Source organism: Zophobas morio, unplaced genomic scaffold, assembly GCF_036711695.1.
Source record: "Zophobas morio isolate AGI-343-1 ecotype UQ-CSIRO unplaced genomic scaffold, CSIRO_AGI_Zmor_V1 ptg000023l, whole genome shotgun sequence".
Classification (NCBI taxonomy): Eukaryota; Metazoa; Arthropoda; class Insecta; order Coleoptera; family Tenebrionidae; genus Zophobas; species Zophobas morio.
Window position 1 is genome coordinate 14854156 of NW_026972128.1, and position 19992 is coordinate 14874147.

The following is a 19992-nucleotide window of genomic DNA, read 5'->3' on the forward strand; positions in this document are numbered from 1 at the left end:
AGGTTTATTTTGATCTTTTAAAATAACTGCCTTTGTACGGGGTCTACAACATATTCAATAAACACCTATAAAAATCACAAGTTGCTGATAATTCAACTTTGAATTTTATTCGTAGGTACTTATTAATTTACATATCATTCAAAAAAGGTCAATCATCACAAACTCGAAGAGAATGACGATCAGGAAGTTTAACTTGGTAACACTCACTTTCTTCTATTACATATATACTGCCATTTTGATCGGCACATAACATTTTCAGTAGACAGTCTCCACAAGCTTCGGCCCTTAAATATGTCGAGCTGTTAGCATAACAAGGTGTGCGAGGATGTTGGTGTAGCACAATCTATTGAAGCTCCCATGACTAAGTACTTTGCCAAATTTTAAAATAGAGATTGATAAAGTTTTAAAACATCGTTACACCACAACAACACCCTTCAATTTATTTTTCGTTACGGTTGACTTGGCAGATGAGCCAGTGCGTCGCTTAATATTTTGCCTACATCACCAAACCCTTGCAAGCCGTATTTAGCAGATTCATCAATCATATTAGTGTCGGTTACACCAGGACAAATGGTGAAAACTTTGACTCCAGTTAATTTTTCATAATATTCATTCGACATGGCATCAGTAAAACGTATTACAAAGCCTTTTGTACCGTTATAAACTGGACACCCATGTGCTTGTTGTAGACCATAAATTGATGCAACGTTTACAATGCTTCCTCCTTTACCTTTTTTGTGCTTTCCCATATATTCGAAACCAAGTAATGTACCATGAATTACACCTTTCTATTTAAATAATGCAACAATAGCGTAATATAGTTATGTTGACAAATGTAACTTACCACATTAACGTCAATTTCAAGAGACCAATATTTATCTTGGAGTAATCCAGCGTTATTGATTACAATATCTATAGCTTGATATTTATCCATGCAACATTCAAATAAATCTTAAAATAAATCCGATAATCATAGTTCAACATCTAATAATAATGTTATACTTTCCAGTTCTCCCTCTTTAGTCACATCACATTTCAAAAAGAAAGCCCTATCTTCACCGAAAGTTTCATTAAATTCTTCTGCTGCTTTTTCACCGTCTTCTTCTCGAACGTCTCCCAACACCACCCCCTTTTACAATGTAATTACGATTAGACACTTTTAATTCAAGTACTTAAATTTACCTTTAGGCCACATTGCAACATAGATTTGGCAAACGCGTAACCAATACCAACGGATCCTCCGGTTATTAGGGCAACTTTACAACTAACCGGATGTTTTGAACTTTTACTGGACAAATGATTCGAATTTTGTTTTAGATGAAATTTGTCGTAGAATAAACGAAGACTCCCCAAATTTTTCAACATATGTGGCCTAATTAAAGCCATTTTAATTTATATGTTTATAAATTGACAAGTATCAAACGAAAGAGTTAATGACATTCTAGCCACCTAAAAACATTATTGTTGTGTTTTCATCGAAGACGACGGTTTTCATCATCATTCGTAATAAATGATTGGATAGGAAATTAATCGTAAAATAAGGGAGAACTATGCAATTTTTTTATATAAATGTCCTAACGAATTTAATTTTTTTTTTTTAATTAATAAATTGATAAATTTAAAAGGAAAGAATTAACGACAACGGAACTATACTATGACAACTGAATAATACGTGCCTTTTTCACATATTTTTTCGTCTCGCTTGTCTATCTATTAAAATCGCCAACAGACATTCATAATTTTCATATTACATAATACATAACTATACTGAAATCTATGTTTTTTGTAAAAACATTTTAATTTTTTTTTTAACACGACACCGCTAGTTCGCAATACTAAAGCAGTCGTTGTGTCAGAGAAAATAATTTCGTTCTTAGTGCGGGATTTATGGCGAAGACGTTCCCCAATTCCTTATTATCTCATAAAAAATTACGAGGAACATATGTTACCGGATTACATGGTTCCTGGAAAAATTTTATTGAGAATTGAACAATGATCCACTCCACTCATTCTTAAAACTTAGTTTTAGGAAATACGTGGGATAAGATTTAGAATGAAGAACAGTTTCTGAATTTAAGTTTTTGGGTACATTTTTACATTGTTTACCCAAATATGACTCTATTGGAATGTGTGCACTGTGAATGTTGCTTATATGACGTATTTTAAATTATAATGAATATAAAAACACGAAATTAAATTAGAAGACACAAAAAAATAACTCATTAAATTATATAATTATGTATGTTTACATTGAGCTTAGAGCTTATAATTTTTTAATGTGCATTTAAACTTCCGAACAAATTTACTTTTTGTTAGGTTTTCCCCACATCTCTAAAATATATTTGTTTGCTGTTGTAAAAAATCAACATTACAGATGGTTGGTTCATCCAGACTATTATTCATTACCAGAGTAAATCAAGAAATTTTAACAAGTTTCAGGCCTCCTTTAAATACTTAATCTAGCAATTTAAGTTGTTTCAGATGAATGACTTACTTAATAACACGTTCGCAATATTTTGAGAAAGAAAAAAGTATACTTTTTGTCAGTAGATATACAATTTTTTATTTTCTCGCATCTATAATTACGATCATGATTCAACTTGACAAGCAATTGTGTTTTATCTAAATTAATATTATTGCAAGTTTATGACTTTAATCAAATGACAGTGTGTAATTTACAAACAAGCAATACATAAATTGTATTCTGATAAAGACAGGTTCACCCAAAAATACACTTAGTGCGAAATTGTATTCCGGAAAAATTAAAATCTCATTTTGCGCCCTCGGAACGGACTGACATTTTCTCGGTTGTACACATAAATACGTAAATATGAAGAGAATGCTCGGCTTCATTAATATTTAAGGGTGCCAGTAACGAATATATGCCTTGCTAGAAAGTTGTAATTTGAAGTAAATTACTTTTTGGTTTTGTTTGTACAAAAATTTGGTGGTGTGCTTGCGTTTAACCTGCTTCCTATGAATAATTAGGGACTTAGATAAGTAAAGTACAGTTTGATTCTATCTTTAATATTCTATAAGAAAGAAAAAGTTAAAATAAGAGTTATAATCTTATGTTGCATCAGCAATTTTTAATTGTGGGTTAGGTGAGTGCAAATTGAAAAGGTAAATTAGTAAAATTACGTCCGCTCATGTATTTACTACTTTTATTGCAACGTATTCGAAATTTAAAAAATCAGACAATTATTGTTATTGCAGACTTATTTTATCTTTGTAGAATAAGACGACAGAACAGACAGGTATCAGTTGTTAAAATACTACGCAGGCTCCCACACACATCCGTTTGGTCCTTTGCTTATAATTGTAGACAAATCGCATCCAATACTATCAAACCTAAAATTAAAAACAATAAACTGCATGCTTGTAAAAGCGTAAATCAGTTTACGTTGCTTTACATATTGTTAATATTCTGATATTAGAGCTATCAAAATGTGCATTCGCCACCGATTTATCAAATCTTACTATAAAGTCTTGTATAGCGAGACGTAGGGGGCAAGAAATTGTTCTTTCGTCATAATTGGAAGCTATATTTAGAAGTATACCACCATTTCCTCCGTAGTTGCTACCCATAAACTCCAAACATAGTTGGGTACTTAGAACTACTCTTTTCTAAAATGCCAAAAGTGCTAGAATTTTTTAACGGTATCTGGTAAACTTACAATATTTTCATCTATTTGATCTTCCCAATTTTTCTCTTGAAATCTAACATGATTGATCACTATATCTAAACCTTTGTAGAAGTTTATAGTAGATATAAAAGCGTCTAAAAAATTGTTAATTAGTATAACGCAATCTCCAGTTGTTTAAAACTTGAAACTTTTAAGTAATACATAATTGGCGGCTTTGATTTGGATGAAAGTAATTTTGTTTCGACCAAACTCCTGTGAGAACTTCATTACAGTATCGTAACCCTTGGTTGCGTTCGTATCTGCAATCATTACCCCCTTTTACAGCGTCATTGATGTTGTTTTATTTGTTTCTTGATCCTTACCTTGGCTCCGCCAGTTAGCAATTTTCTGACACATTGCAAGCCAATTCCCTCAGTACCTCCAGTTACTAAAGCTATTTTGTCTTTTATGCTCTCGTTTCTCAATGAAGGAAAAAACACTTCTTGACTCGCCTTATCTGTTTTTTTGTTGCCTTTTGAGATGAATGAAGTTTTTTTCTTTGACAGCGCACAGTTGTAAAAAATACCTCTAAAAACTGAAGGAATAAGTGCCCTTACTTGAAAATTTTACAGTACCTATGTGGTTGGAACCTGTTAGTTGAAAAGGTGGTAATCAGTTCTTTTGTATGTTTGTATAGCAATAGTCTAAACATTATTAAATTAACACGAAAAAATATTTCATAATTTTGACAGTTTGAACGACCAAATGTGACAGATTTATTTTGATTTTTTTAATATCTGCCATTGTACGATAAACGACGTTCTATTAAAATCTTAAAATGATCACAAGTTGATGATACTAGTTTAATTTTTGTTTGCACATGTTATTAAATTACATATCATTTAACAAATCAATCATCATCACAACCTCGAAGAGTATGACGATCAGGAAGCTTAACTTCGTAACACTCACTTTCTTCTATTACCCATATGCTGCCATTTTCATCGGCACATAACATTTTCAGTAGACATCTTCCACAAGCTTCGGCCCTTAAATATGTGAAGCTGTTAGCATAGCAAGGTGAGGGTGTTGGTGTAGCACAATCTACTGAAGCTTCCATGACTAAGTACTTTGTCAAATTTGAAAATAGGGATTGATAAAGTTTTAGAATATCGTTACACCACAACAACACCCTTCAATTTATTTTTCATTACGGTTGACTCGGCAAATTAGCCAGTGCGTCACTTAGTATTTTGCCTACATCACCAAACCCTTGCAAGCCATATTTAGCAGATTCATCAATCATATTAGTGTCCGTTACACCAGGACAAATGGTAAAAACTTTGACTCCAGTTAAGTTTTCATAATATTCATTCGACATGGCATCACTAAAACGTATAACAAAGGCCTTCGTACCGTTATAAACTGGACACCCATGTGCTTGTTGTAGACCATAAATTGATGCAACGTTTACAATGCTTCCTCCTTTACCTTTTTTGTGCTTTCCCATATATTCGAAACCAAGTAATGTGCCATGAATCACACCTTTCTATTTAAATAATGCAACAATAGCGTAGTTCTGTTGACAAAAATGTAACTTACCACATTAACGTCAATTTCAAGAGACCAATATTTATCTTGGAGTAATCCAGCGTTATTGATTACAATATCTATGGTTTTGTATTTATCAATGCAATATTTAAATAAATCTTAAAATAAACACTATTCTCGTGGTTTAACATCTAATAAGAATCTTATACTTTCCAGTTCTTCCCCTTTGGTCACATCACATTTCAAAAAGAAAGCTTTATTTTCACCAAAAGTTTCATTAAATTCTTCTGCTGCTCTTTTACCGTCTTTTTCTCGAACGTCTCCCAACACCACTCCCTTTTACAATGTAATTACGAGTAGACACTTTTAATTAAAATACTTAAAGTTACCTTTAAGCCACATTGCAACATAGATTTAGCAAATTCGTAGCCAATACCAACGGATCCTCCGGTTATTAGGGCAATTTTACAATTAACCGGATGTTTTGAACGTTTGCAGGACATCTCACGATTCCATATTGTAGATGTTCGTGTTAAGTGATTGAATCTTTTTTTAAAATGAAATTTATCGTAGAATACTCGAGAACTATCAAGTTTTTTCACTGTAAGCGTTCTGATTAAAGCCATTATATTCCATAAATTGACAACTATAAAAGTAAGAGTTAATGACATTTCAGCCACCTAAAAAATATACTCTGTTTTCATCATCTCACCACATTTTCATCATATCTGCTGAAAACCTAAGTGTCCTAAAATAACCGACTGTACGGTGGACTTACAAAATTGGTACAAAACTATCAAAAGAAAATATGAATAAACTAAAAATGTTAAATACCATGACAAATGGACAACGCATGAACAAAATAAACGCTGCAGTTCTGCGCCAGTAGCTTTTAGATGAACTCCCTTTACAAGTCCTTATAAAATTCTATGCTTTTGAAAGCCAGTTAAAGGTATTTTTAGATTTCTATTGCAAAACTTGAAACTGTCAAAATGACAAATTAAATTTTCTATTGACAATTGATCGACAATTAAGCAGTTTGCTATACGTACACTGATAAAATTCACGTCTACCCATGGCCGACTCCATTAATCTCTAAAGAGATATGGCCGTTCCATTCGGTATTTTTTGGCAAGTGCGGAAAGTATGCCATGAAGTGACCCTAAACTGTCGGACTCTGGTGGTCCTTACGCATATTAATTTTTAATTACAGATTTCTTTATTTGCTGACATTGATGTTTTATCCTAATTTGAGCGGAGGACTAAAACTTATTCAAATTCTCATTTTGTAGAGGTTGTGAAACAAATATCGGACATTGCACTGAAAATGTTTCCACTTTTAAAATTTGAAAGAGCTTGTGAACAGTTGCTGAACATAATATTTCCTCACCTAGAGAAGAACCCTCTATTTAAATGTGAAAAACATAAACGTTTAGTTTGTAAATTTGTTGTAACAACAACTGTAAAACCTGTTTTGGACAACATATGTCTTGAAACCACAGATTTAGTCAAGGCAAAATTGTTGCAGCACAAACCAGTCAGCAGAAAGGTTCTAAAGTTGTAATTTTCTTTTTATTATTATTTAGTGCATAGGTATTCAGGTATATCTACTTACATTAACATGATTAGAATTTTCCATTGTTATTTTTATTTATTCCATTTGATTTAATAAAATGAGTTCTGTTATAAACATTCCTGATCTGAATTTGACTTTATTAAATTAAAAATTGTCAAAATTTAATATGGCAACTCAATCGGGGTTGTATTTTATTAACATTTCCATTGTCAGATGGCACCACTTTAGAGAACTTTTCAATTGTTTGGAAAGCCAATTTATAAACGCCGAATGGAACGGCCATATCTCTTTAGAGATTAATGGAGTCGGCCATGGTCTACCATTTTTACTAGTCCCTCTTGTGGCCAAAATTGGACGATTTTTATGTGAAACTGGTCATTTTTTGTCGCTGAGGACATTTTATTCGTAGAAATAAAAACAAAAAATATTATGTCCGATTTACATGATTTAAAAGCAGAGTATTGAAGAGAACATCGTCTGCGTTGATTAACGATTTAAAAAGTCGTGTCTATTCATGAAATTTCAAAGTGCTAACAAGTGAAAACATAGGACCGATATCCCTTCGCCGTGCTGAATAGAACACGAATACTTTCAAATCGCGTTTAACTGACACATTTCACATTAGCATGTTACAATATAAATGGCAATTTAAATTTACTTTGCAAAGTATTGAGATGACACCATTAAATCTTTAGTAGAGACGCACAGATAAATTTTGATTAGTCTTTTATCATTGTCGTATAGAGAACAGTCTTAATATATGCACCTAAAATTTGGCACTTCGGAGATTATCTGTCTAATAAAGGCGCCTACAAACATTTAATAAAGCGCTACTGGGTCAAGGCTTCTCTGAAATGTTTTCGACAATGGCAATATTAGGAAAAACAACTGTAACGGTAAAATTTTTCTTCGTTGTTTTAAGTTAAGTTGGTTATAAGTGGAATTAATCGGCGCAGTTCATAAACAGGAGGTCAAATAGAACCACGAGACTCTTGGCTCATTCCTTTCGAAGATGCTAAACAACAGTAGGAACTAGACTAAAGCAGATTTTTTTTATGGAAAAAGTTACGTAGGCCGAGCTTAAACGATTAAAACACTAGCAGACCACAAAATTCAAGGAAACCTCAAAAATAACAGTCAATTTTGAACATTCTTCAAAACTATGTACGTTTTTGTTTTGGCCTGACTAGAAAAGTATAGTAACGATTTTTTTCACTGCGTCAAAATTTAGTCAAAAGTGCAGTAAGAGCTATCGCATACAGATCCTAAAGAATACCATGGTAACAAAATATTCAGTAATATGGACTGAACTCTTTGATGTTCAGGGCAAACAGAACGATAATATTTTAATAAACTGTCTATATTATCTTTTATTATTTATTTACTGTTATAAATCTTTACAAACTTGGATAAGAACCTGAGCTATAAATTAATTTGAATGAGAAATTATATAAATAGTGTACGATACCGTACGATCCAAAAGTTTTGAGACAACAGCGTAAGCTTATCCTATTTCTTTTCAAAAAAAAAGGACAAGATGAGTAAATAGATCAATGAAAAGCAATGGCAATAAGACTTTCATCTGTGCAGTTTTTTTTTTAACTAGTACTCTCATCACAGCTTTCCTTTATCTGAAATCTTTGGGATCATACGGTACAAAGCACAAGGTAATTATAAAAGATAATGCATCAAGTTGGCTTTGAAATTTCGTGAATTTTGCCGCTTCGTTGTGATGATCTAATAGCTAAAGTTTCGCCAGCGTGTTTGAGGTCTCATAGGTAGGCAACGAATAATTCAGTTCGAATGACTGACTGCGATCTATCTCAAAGTGGCATTGCACTGTTTGAGTTAGCATCAACTCATTGCATATGAAACATGTTCATTTTTTTTATTGAAAAATAAGTACTAATCATACACTGTCTTAGAAAGTGATTTATTTCAAAAAAGAACCTTTACACGTACAGAATAAAAAGTAGCTCTTAATTCCTATGTCAGAAAGTTGAACATATATATGACATTAGTAGGTAAGAGATATAAAGCAGTTGTTTAAATTAAAAACGTAAGTAATATTCAGTAAATATTTAAGTATCTTTACTTCTTACGAAGCGTTTGTCTTTGAGGAATGGTTACTTCATAAATAGGTTCACCTCCTTCAGCCACCCATACACTTCCATTTTCGCCTTGTGTTATCAATGTTATCATTCCTTTCGCCACACTTTCTGGCCTAGAATGATCACAGTATATAAATTTTTAGAAGTACGTACACACAGAGAAAAACTTACTTTTGACCAGGCATTGATGCAAGTCCATCTACAAGTTCCTTCGCTAGATTTCCCAGTCCTGGCAAAGCAAAGTGTCCGGCTTCACTGATCAAAGGAGTGTGAGTAACTCCTGGACACATAGTCAAGAATTGAATTCCCGTGAGATTGTAAAAGAATGGAGTGCCAAAAGAGCGGTCCAAACCAACGACAAAATGTTTTGTACCCACGTAGATGGGGCAACCAGCAAGCTCTTGCAATCCTAAGATGGAAGCAATATTGACCACGACTCCACCTTTGCCACCGTTATTTTTGCCGATGTACTTTATGGCCAGAAGACTTCCATTGACGACATGATTCTGAAAAAACAGAGAAATCATTTTCAGATTTCTCTCCAATCCGTATTTTTTAATAGGAAAATTGTAAATTAAAAATCCATGTATTTTTGGGGTTTTTTTCATTATTAAATATTATAATCGTTATAACTGCACCAATTTTACTGATTTTTGGAAGTGGATAATGGACAGTTCTTAAAACTGCTATGATTATAAGAAATAAATTTTACGGTGAAAAATCTATAGTTTCACCAGAAGTGAAAAAAACGTTTTTTCCTTAAACGTCTTTTGCAGACTTTTGGAAGGACTGTTATGTTCTCAATGCAATAAAACGAAATTATGCTCACATGGTTGTTAACAATCACTGAAATAATTACATATTTAGAAACATGAATAAATTTTGCAAATCGTATATTTACTTGCAAATTTGCTACATAATCCGATCTAAAAAATTTGTGTTATTTTATTTATAGCATAATAATCTTACCAAAACAACAGAAAAAAAAACTATTTGCACAGAACTTTCCTCATTTCTGAAGTACTCTATGCATGCGGGCGTATTTTCCAAAAAATGCATTTTATTTTGTTTTAATATTTATTGTTTTTTGTAGTGCTGTTCTATTTTATTCGAGTATACTAAAAAAAAAGCAACAGAAAAAGAATATATCAAAAATTTTAGTGTAATTGGTGGTGCGGTTACATAACACTAACCGAATAGTTAGTTAGCTCCACATTGTCTTTTTGATTTTTTTTTTTTTTTGACTAGTTCTATCACTAAACTTTTCACAAGCTAATACTTATGTAAACTTAAGAGTAACATGTCATATTTATAGACGTTATTTTCAATATCTTGTAAAAGCATGAACAATTGTCCACAATATCAAGTTATTTCTCTACGCTTTTTATTTACGTTTACGTACGAGTGTAATAACCACTTCCATTGTTATATAAGACGTTATTAATTGTAAAATCAGCATTTTTAAATTTAATTAACTCAAGTTTTAATCATTCATTTTGCTTGATTAATAAGACTGCCAACTTTGATTGCTCTGGAAAATGTTTTAAGCAAACTGAACAGGCGTTGATAAATGTATATTCACTACTACTGAAAATAGGTTTCATTTTTCTTAAATAAACTGAAGGCTAATTGAATATACGCCATCAACGTCTTACAAAAATAACAATTACTTACACAATTAATTGCAATCTGAAGTTCCCAATTGGCGTCGTTCATGATTCCCGCGTTGTTTATAACGATATCGAGGCCTTTCCATGTGTTTAGGGTTGTCTTGAAGGCAGCTGAAAACATGAATTTAATATTGATAAAAGTTTGCAAAGTCCTAGTAAGTTTGTGTGCCAGGTAAAGTTTTATTGGATCTTCGAGGCCTAGGAGGATCGCTTGGTTGATAAATACCAGCAAAAAATATAAAAATATAATGAATTCTAAACTTTCGCTTATTGCTAAAAACATCACAAATTAATTCTTACCTTCTAACTCATCTGCTTTGGTAACGTCCGTGCGTACAAAAATGACTTTGTTGCCGCCAAATTCATTGTTAAGCTTTTTGGCCGATTCTTCTCCTTTCGTGACATCAATGTCAGCAATGGTCACAGCCTATAGAATTGCAGTGAAAAAAAATTGAAAAAAAAAATTAAAAAATGTACCTTAGCTCCATTACTAAGAAGTTCCTTCACATAATGGAAACCGATTCCGGAAGATGCTCCAGTCACTAACGCAATTTTGCCTTTGATGTCGAAGACCATGATTAGATGAGGACGTTTTTCTGGCGACTGTTCGGAGAGATTTGATTCGAATAGCCGGTTGAAGTTTATTTATATCCTTTATAAACAGATAAGATAATCGTACAAATTTATTTATACGAAAAGTGTTAAGAATAGTTAAACTCTGTTTTTTATTATCATAACAAATTAAATTATATTGGGATGCAAAGTGGTAAAGTACTAACTCATCCAACCAATGTAAACAGATAAGGCACAAACCCAAGATATCGTAACCAATATCCAGAGGTAATCCAAAGATTTTTTATATTACATTTTCGTTAAGTTATTACAACTGGTGCTTTTCGATTATTTATTTTTTTTTTGTATTAAACTCAAGCATGCAAATAAATATCGCCCAGAAAAAAAAGCCAATAAAAATTGTTTTCAATTTGCTTTCCAACATTACGTAATATCGCTTGTATTTTACCCGTATTCTGCGGCTATTCCTGGAATCGTTATTTTGAGATGTTTGATTGCTAACGTGGATAACTTCCAAGAAAAATGAATTATTGCAAAAATGTTTATAAACACTATTAATCAGTTTTACGAAATGTCAATTATCTATTCAAAAAACACGTAAGTTTTAGTACTATATATGCAAATTATTTGACCCCGATTCAAAAGTTTTCTTAGATAAATCTGTCATCGAATTGTCTACACCATGTTATCTTACTCTGTTGAATAACATGGTTAAGTTTATGACAGCGAAACCTAAATCACCATATGTATCATCTTGATAACTAATTTGTGTTTGTATTATTTAATAAATACTAAAGGGGCGTACTGATTACATGTCACACAAGGATAAACTATCAATAACGCCATATGTTTTTTTACCGTTATGATATAAATAGTCATAATAATGTTTTGTCTGGATTCTAACAAAACGTACTTGTGTAAAAGAAGAAGAATTTCAACATCTTTGCATTAAATTTAACTATACATTAATCTAGCTTAAGTTGACAACGTGTAAAACCCATTTATATGTATTTTAAAGGAGAAATTTCGAGGCCGTGGCAGTTATTAAAAACAAATCAATTTTCTGAAGATCTCGGTACATGAATCGTGTAGAATTTTTAATAAAGTCAATCTTGTCCTTATCAGCTGCTGTTCTAATTTTATTTATTAAATTTGGGTTTTAAATAATTTGCAAATTTTGTTGCATTTTCGTTGTAAAAAAGTTTTTTTAGTTTTGTTTTAGATTTTTCATGATAATACATACCAACAGTATTGATTATAAAGAAGTTTTAAAGAAAAAAGTTTAAAGTTTAAATCAGATTAAAGTAGTAATAGATAACAGAATTCGTAAGTCATCTGTATCAAAAATTAATAATCAGATTGTCTATTGTCATGAAACTCTACTCTTTCCAATTAAAAAGAACTAAATTAAAGAGTATCCATTTCAAACCAAACAAGAAGGTAAGCTTTGGTAATTTCAAGATTATTTTTATTAAATTGTCTCGAATGAAGAAGATATATCAAAAATACCAATTTAAATTTGGAAACCTGTAATGTTATTATTATTTTATTTTTTATTAATACAATATCAAAATGGGACGAACAGGGCAAAGCAAAATAGCACTTATAGGTTAACAGCCTCACGACGACTTCATCGAATTAATTCAGTTGGCAGGATCTCGGATTACCCGGGGGTTTAAAGGATTCAAATACCATAGTACTCGTATGTCTTATTGGAAGACAGCCTACACGTTTGTCCATCTAATAAAATCTTGTGTTCCGTAGAACAAATGATTTCACTACTTCGAACTAAGAAAGGAAATTTGTTATTACAATAAATCTTCAGTACCTTGTATCTGTTTGTTCACATCCATTTTCATTGTCACATTCCTCTCACAAGGCTTTTATATCTAACTACTCTGCCACGACCATTTACCATTTTATAAAATGAAAGTAACGACTTTATTACCTATTATTCAGCCAAATTTTTTATTTTCTTGTTGCTTTTGCTTCCCTAAGGAAGTATTGTAGTACAGTTCATCCAACGAATTGTTACTTTCATGTCTTCTCAGCGTTAATGACCCCTAGAGTATGAAAACATAGATTTCCCGTTTTCGTCTGTGTATTTCTCTGTCTTTCTATCTGTCTGATAATCTTCGAAACCACCACAACAATTGTTGTCAAATTTTAAATTTTAACCTTCTACAATTCCTCCGTCGTTCCGGACTTTCCAGGTACATTTAATTTGTCACGTCTATATTATAGTTACCTCATGCTGTACTTTACAACCGCTAATGACCTTCGTGGTAGACGCGTTTTTCTCAATAAAAAAAATACGCGTATGTTAGGATATCTTGAAATAAATGTTAACCAAAATTTCACCTCGCCAACAATGAGATGACATCATCCCCAAAATTTACGATAGTAAATGTTATGTAAATTATAAAATGGCGTACACCTGCAATTGTTGTTTATGAATCCGTGTTAAATGTTTACCCTAGGTATCCAGATTAAAAAAAAAAATCAAAATTGTTTAACCACATTTTGAAATTGCAGTTTCCTGAAAAATATTAATCAAAGGGCAAAAAGATTTCTGATTACTATTTAAATTCAAAAAATTTGGATACATGATATGTATCCAAACCAAAAGTAATACCAAAATCAATACATTACCTACCCTCATGAGCATATACCCGGTCGCACAAAGGAGGAGTTATAGCAAAATTTATGTCGTTGCATACATTATGTTTATTTTTTGACTGTGCTAGTATGTAATAAATTTAATATAAACATTTGTTTAATTAGATAAATTAGATAAGCCGGTTTTGATTAATTTAATCAATTAGATAAAATGCTCTATTTACTTTTTGGGAACATCCTCTATAAATAACTCAAAAAAATAAAAATATATTTTGTTAAGTCTAGTGTCTTGTCAGTTAAAAAAAATAGTAAAATTCATTTACTAAAATTATGAGATAGCCTGATGAAATATTTGGTGGAGATGAAAAGATAAATTTTCGTTAGCGTTGTTCCATGTATACGATATTCTTAAAGTATAGATAAAATTTGTAATAAAGCCATCAATAGACCATACTGCCTTATTCTACAAATTGTGGAAGGTATAAAAATGATAAAATTAACCATCAGTTAACCATTCGTGAAAATATTTGCCTAGTTATAAATTCAAAAAATAATAATAATTGAAATTTCTAACATATTTTCTTTTTGTTGCAGGTTTTACTGGGATTTGTGTATGCTTCTGCTGTTAGTGGCTAACCTTATAATTCTACCAGTGGCTATAAGTTTTTTCAACGATGACTTGAGCACCCGCTGGATTGCCTTCAACTGTCTGTCCGATACAATATTCCTAATTGATATTGTAGTCAATTTTAGAACAGGTGAGATTATGTCGGATGCTAGTGATAAATTACTAGTTCGCTCGTTTTTCAGGGATAATGCAGCAAGATAACGCTGAACAGGTCATTTTAGACCCCAAACTAATAGCCAAACACTATTTGAGGACGTGGTTTTTCCTCGACCTCATCTCGTCCATCCCTTTAGATTATATTTTTCTTATATTCAATCAAGTAAGTGGAGTTTAATTTAGGTACTTTGGATGTCGGTCTCCGTAACATGCAAATATAAGACCAACAAATCGTACTGGGTACTTTGGATTTTTAATCAGTTTAACTAAATTGTGAAACGGAAAGGTGTGAAACTGGACTTACGAAAGGAACATTTGGATATCAGAAATGCTGAATTTATTCAAAACTACCGTATCTGTAGATCGAATTCTCGTTTAGACTCTTTGTGTGCCTACCTCGAAGCCTGTCTTTTCTCATGAATCTAAACTATATATCAATTTATTGACACTATTTTATGCGGAAAATATATAGCAGAAAAAAATTGTTACTCTTATCGGAAAATAAAAGATTATTTAAGTAAACTGCACATCATAAATTGCGTATTATGATGAACTTTTAATTTTTTTAGTTATCATTTCTAGTTGATTTAAATATAAATGATATAATAAATTTATCTTGAGGTCGGCAACATTAAAAAAATGGAGAGAGGATTCGGTCTGATCATTGTGAATATGAATTTACTTCTTTCTTATTCTTCAAGAAAAATACAACAAATTGTAACGCAAATGACAGATATTAAATTTACGATAATGGAAGTTTTTTCAACGATTATTGAACAATAAATGAAATGTTGATTCTAAAGTGTGTCTTGAAACATTCACTCTAAAAGTTACGCGGGAATTAATGCACAAGCTATCCACTTTTATGACCGGCGTTAAAATGGCGCTACGTTTTTCGACGACAAATCATTTGTGAATAGTGAATACTCTAGAAAATCGAAATGATTTTGAATTTTTTGATTTTTTGATTAAAAATTTTCTAACATAAATTATAATTGTTAAAAAACTGAAGTTGAACGGTCTTAAATTTACGTGTCGATTATAATGTCAATTCACATATCATATTACAAGTGACGAAATGAATAAAAAGTAGTCAATTATTCATAAAAATATTAATACTTACCCCTTGTAAAATACACTGTGTATATTTGTTAAATCATCTATTTGTTGGGTGAACAAAAACTGTTTTGAAATTTTACATCGAGCATATGAGACGCATTCATTCCACAAGGTCATAATATCATAAAAATAGTCCAAACAATTTTAAAGAAAACAACTAGGTAATTTTATTGTTCAACCGATTAAGCTATTTTTACTAGGCTAATGAATTATAAATATCTGCTCATTCATGTGTCTTATATTTACATTTATTTGTTGCATTTTTGTGGGCATTTGAAATAGCATGTTTACTGTTCTAGAAAAATCAACTACCGGGATTAAAATATTGTTAATACGTTGACTAATAACTTAATAAGGTTTAAATTTTATAGCGACGTGCAGTGAACATGAAATGACTCCCGCAGTTCCAAATACAACCAAGTAACAAAATGACGATTTGTCAATAAATGTAGGCATAAAATTTGCGAAACACATGTAAAATTATACAAATGTCTGTCGTATTCCGGTTATTGTGTTTTTGTAATATAAATAAGTATACAGCAGGTTAGAAGACATTTTTTGTATGAGATAGGAAAATACTTTTAATTCATACTACTCTAACTTCTAAAGATAGAGCAGGATTGAGAAAAGTAAAACAGATTTCTAATAGTGGTTTAGTGTCTGTATACATATAATAATATCTATTGGCAATAATAAAACAGGATCTCAGAATTTAATAATACAGCTTTGGTTTGAAAGTCCAGAATTAGACACACCAAATCAGAGATTTGTAATGATGTAAACAATAATAATAAGTTGCTCATCCATGCAACCACCAAAACAAAACAAATAAAAACAATTGTATATTAATACAAAAATATATAAGATAAATGCCAATCAAGTTGCATTGGAATACATTCATTGAGTTTTGCATACAATTTCACAAAAATTTTGCAAATTTTTCTTTTACAAAACAAAAATAAATGAATGCAGGTTATTTTATTATTTAGCAAAGATAAAAAAGACAAAAGTTGTACTGACATCTAACTGCTTTAGATTTTTTTAGAAAATCAAATCCAGTTTGACTTCTCAAACAATTGGCAATGTACCCGCTGTTCGAAAAATGTAGAGTTGTGAAAACTGAAAAAAAGAGAAAATTTGAATTAGTAATCTGGTGTCGCTGCTACAACAAAACTGAATGTTCAAATGTCATAAACATGAATAACTCCATTAGCCTAAATCAGCTATCATGCTGGAGCAGAATGCACAGCATTTGATGTATGTAAAATATGGACAAAAACACAATAACACCTAGGTCACACCGGATGTAATTGTCATTTCAGCTATTGCCTGATCATTTATGATGTGGTTACATGGTTTTAAGCTGCCACCACCTGAATGATCGAAATGTTTGGCCTAATTTTTTTACGCGAAATTTGTATTTACACGGACAGTCATAAAAATGTCTATTGAAATGAAATAAATCTAATCAATCTAATTAATTTTGAACACATTTTAAATCGTTTCCTTTAGTAAATTTGGACGAGTTTATAAAAATTCACTTTACAGGGTCTCATAACTGTTAGAGAGGACGTGACCGTGAATTTTTATAAGTCCTAGACGTGCATGCCTTTTCTTAGATGTGCATCTTGCATAACTGGATAATATAGTTGCTCAACAAATTAAAAAAAAAGTCAATAAGTGAGTATTACTGAAAACTGATAACTACAGCGTATTATAATGAACGTGCATTATATTGGCTTAAGAGATCATATGTTAACATAGATGAGAGTTCATTTTCACCTGCGTATACTTTAATCACAGGCTGAACTCGGTGTAATGGATAATTCGGGATTATAGCAGCATGGTGGTATTACAATTGATACGTTTAGACACCGCATCGTCATATATGTATGTTTAATGTTTTCTTTTTTGTGTAGATCAATTGGTGTTGTAGTACTCTAGCGAATTACCGAAACTTTTAAACCCTCTGTTCCAGGATTACGGCGACAGTTTCCAGATCCTCCACGCGGGCCGCGCATTACGAATTTTGCGGCTCGCGAAGTTGTTATCTCTTGTGCGATTGCTGCGTTTATCCCGTCTTGTAAGATACGTCAGTCAATGGGAAGAAGTTTATGTAAGTAGGATTGCTTTCGTGGTAGCCACTGAAGCGCACATGCTTTCACGCATTGTGAACAGTCCATTTCATTGCCTAAAACTCAATAATAAAACTTTGGACCAATTTTGCGAACCGATAGTAATTAATAGTACAAGAAGTTTTATTATTGAAATTTTGTTTAATTTAAGTATTAAAATAAGTTTCGTTTTGTTTTATTTATAAAATACAAACTTAAATATAAGAGAGTTATCTAAATGTATCTTTCAATTTTAAAATTGAGTCGTCGCTTCATACGGATGCTACAAAACGAATTGAAAGGTGTTTTTAGATTCGAATAAAAATTGAAGTGGGAGATTAGGGAAGGCGAAAGCAGGAATTATATTGTGAGCTTTGGGCTTCCGCAACAAGCTCAGGCGTGCTTGGAATGAGGCTAAGTTTGCTATTTTACAGCACCCTATCATTGATACAGTTTGCACTTTCCAGCTTACAATATTGCCTCGAAATTTTCATTATTCTTAAGACAAGGTCCTCAATCTCGTCCTAAAGAAAAACAAATTTATCAAAATGTTTTATTACGAAAGGTTACATCAGATAACGATAAAACTTTCAAAACTATTCGATAGGTATAGGCAATAACATTGACCCAGAAAGAGCAAAATCATTATTTTATGTCATTATCCAAACTAGCGTAGTGACGTTATCTCCTTTCGAAATAAAACAAATTATTCTTTGTAGATAAATTCTTCTAAATTGTCTAATTAAGCTATTCTATTGTCTACATAGAGTTAGTTTGATTAGAATTTTCTAAAACAGTTTCATTTCCTTTCTACTATTATTTTACTTGATCACACCTAAATAACAAAACCAATACACAAAAGCAAATACAACATTCATTCAATGTAACTTTTTGTTTTTTAAATCTAGCCTACATTGCCACACAACAAATCCAAAGCATTTTCTTTTATTGTAGTATTTTTATCAGTGTACAACTCTCCACGTTTTAATAAGGTACACGCAGCAAAATTCCAACACACTGGCAAATTTTTGCGCTATTTGTACATACGCATTAAAACGTTTGCTGCGCATTGCTGCATGTGGCTTATTAGAAAGCCAATTCGAGTGTTGTGTGGCAAAAGCGATTTTCTGCTTACTGGCTGCCTTTTCCAAATATACATATAGAAGTGTTTGGGCTGCGCAGATACCTATGTACCAGCACCCGCCTGGGCGACAGGCAGAGTACGCTCCCGACGGTACCCCAATCCTTCCACCTAGAGACAGGACTACCGAGGTGCTTCAAAACTCTTTCTGTCTGTCTGTCTGCCTGTCTGTCCGTTTTTATTTGATTCCGAGCCGTCGACACCGATTACTGTGCCGGTAGCTCGGACATGGGAATGTCAATGTTAGCGCGTTAATGTCGTTGACGTTAGTTTTTGTTGAATAAATTGTCTGTTGTGCATTTGAGTACGATCCCAAATTCTTCGTTAACAACTGTCGTCGTCTTCCGATGTGGCCTTTTCTGTGAAATCCTCCACCTTCATCGCTTTCGTAGAATTAAATCCGTCATCCTTCGGCATCAAATGCACAACACTTCTGACATAGTTCTTTGCTCGGTACTTGCAAGCACGTTTTATAGCGTATGGTCATAAGCTGGTAGCCAAATCGATAAATTATCATTGAGACACATCTGCGCTTAAGTAAGTTATTTGATGTTCTATGTTAGACTTCCATAGCGACCTACAAAAAAATGCTAGTCATCGTTTAAACACAAATTTCAGATTCAGTTTTAAATTGTTTGGTAGGTATACTCTCACACGTCACTTTCCAAGAACCACTATACATTGTATATATTATATTCTACAATTCCATTTTACTATTCTTCTTTTATTCTTTTTTTTTTCTGCAGTTCCTTGAAAATTTGTAAGTTTCACGTGATTTTCTCACTATGCCCTCTTCTGCACGCTGAACGCACCCAATACTCTCTCCATAGCTATTCATCCTTTAGAGAATCCTCGTCGGCCACAATTAAATCAACTATTAATTGTATTTTTTAAACATATTTGTAAAAATTACGTGAAATGTTTAATATCTAAAGGAACTGTTAAACATAACATCTGAAAATTATACTTAAGAGCAAGAAAACTGAAATAGTTAAATATAAATTATTGGCATGACATTTTTATCATTTAGATTTGCATGTTAGATATTTTTAGTTAATTACCTAATTACGATAGACTAGGTTTTGGATAAATTAAGGATTTTCTTTAA

The 19992-nt window shown here is 32.0% G+C and overlaps 4 protein-coding genes across 11 annotated transcripts in view; 1 reads left to right on the forward strand and 3 right to left on the reverse strand.

Moving 5' to 3' along the window:
• Ih (I[[h]] channel) overlaps positions 1-19992 on the forward strand; it is a 196989-nt gene that overhangs the window by 157244 nt on the left and 19753 nt on the right. For all 8 annotated transcript variants that reach the window (XM_064062914.1, XM_064062915.1, XM_064062917.1 and 5 more), the window contains 3 exons: positions 14321-14484; positions 14537-14673; positions 17602-17745. In XM_064062914.1, the coding sequence (XP_063918984.1) occupies positions 14321-14484; positions 14537-14673; positions 17602-17745 (445 nt within the window). The remainder of the gene's footprint in view (positions 1-14320; positions 14485-14536; positions 14674-17601; positions 17746-19992) is intronic.
• Positions 118-4382, reverse strand: LOC135134619 (uncharacterized). Its single transcript, XM_064063342.1, has 11 exons — positions 4262-4382; positions 4010-4214; positions 3836-3962; positions 3678-3781; positions 3404-3627; positions 3280-3351; positions 1183-1387; positions 1003-1129; positions 845-951; positions 454-788; positions 118-284 (listed from the first exon to the last, which is right to left on the reverse strand). The coding sequence occupies exons 1-11, from the start codon at positions 4336-4338 to the stop codon at positions 149-151; spliced, it is 1719 nt and encodes a 572-aa protein (XP_063919412.1). The 5' UTR covers positions 4339-4382; the 3' UTR covers positions 118-148.
• LOC135134290 (alcohol dehydrogenase-like) lies at positions 4476-5971 on the reverse strand. The gene is made up of 6 exons (XM_064062927.1): positions 5890-5971; positions 5567-5823; positions 5387-5513; positions 5229-5335; positions 4841-5175; positions 4476-4675 (listed from the first exon to the last, which is right to left on the reverse strand). Exons 2-6 carry the CDS (start codon positions 5801-5803, stop codon positions 4537-4539), a joined length of 945 nt encoding a protein of 314 aa, XP_063918997.1. The 5' UTR covers positions 5804-5823; positions 5890-5971; the 3' UTR covers positions 4476-4536.
• Positions 8668-15715, reverse strand: LOC135134291 (15-hydroxyprostaglandin dehydrogenase [NAD(+)]-like). Its single transcript, XM_064062928.1, has 6 exons — positions 15634-15715; positions 11012-11186; positions 10835-10961; positions 10539-10645; positions 9036-9370; positions 8668-8977 (listed from the first exon to the last, which is right to left on the reverse strand). Exons 2-6 carry the CDS (start codon positions 11108-11110, stop codon positions 8845-8847), a joined length of 801 nt encoding a protein of 266 aa, XP_063918998.1. The 5' UTR covers positions 11111-11186; positions 15634-15715; the 3' UTR covers positions 8668-8844.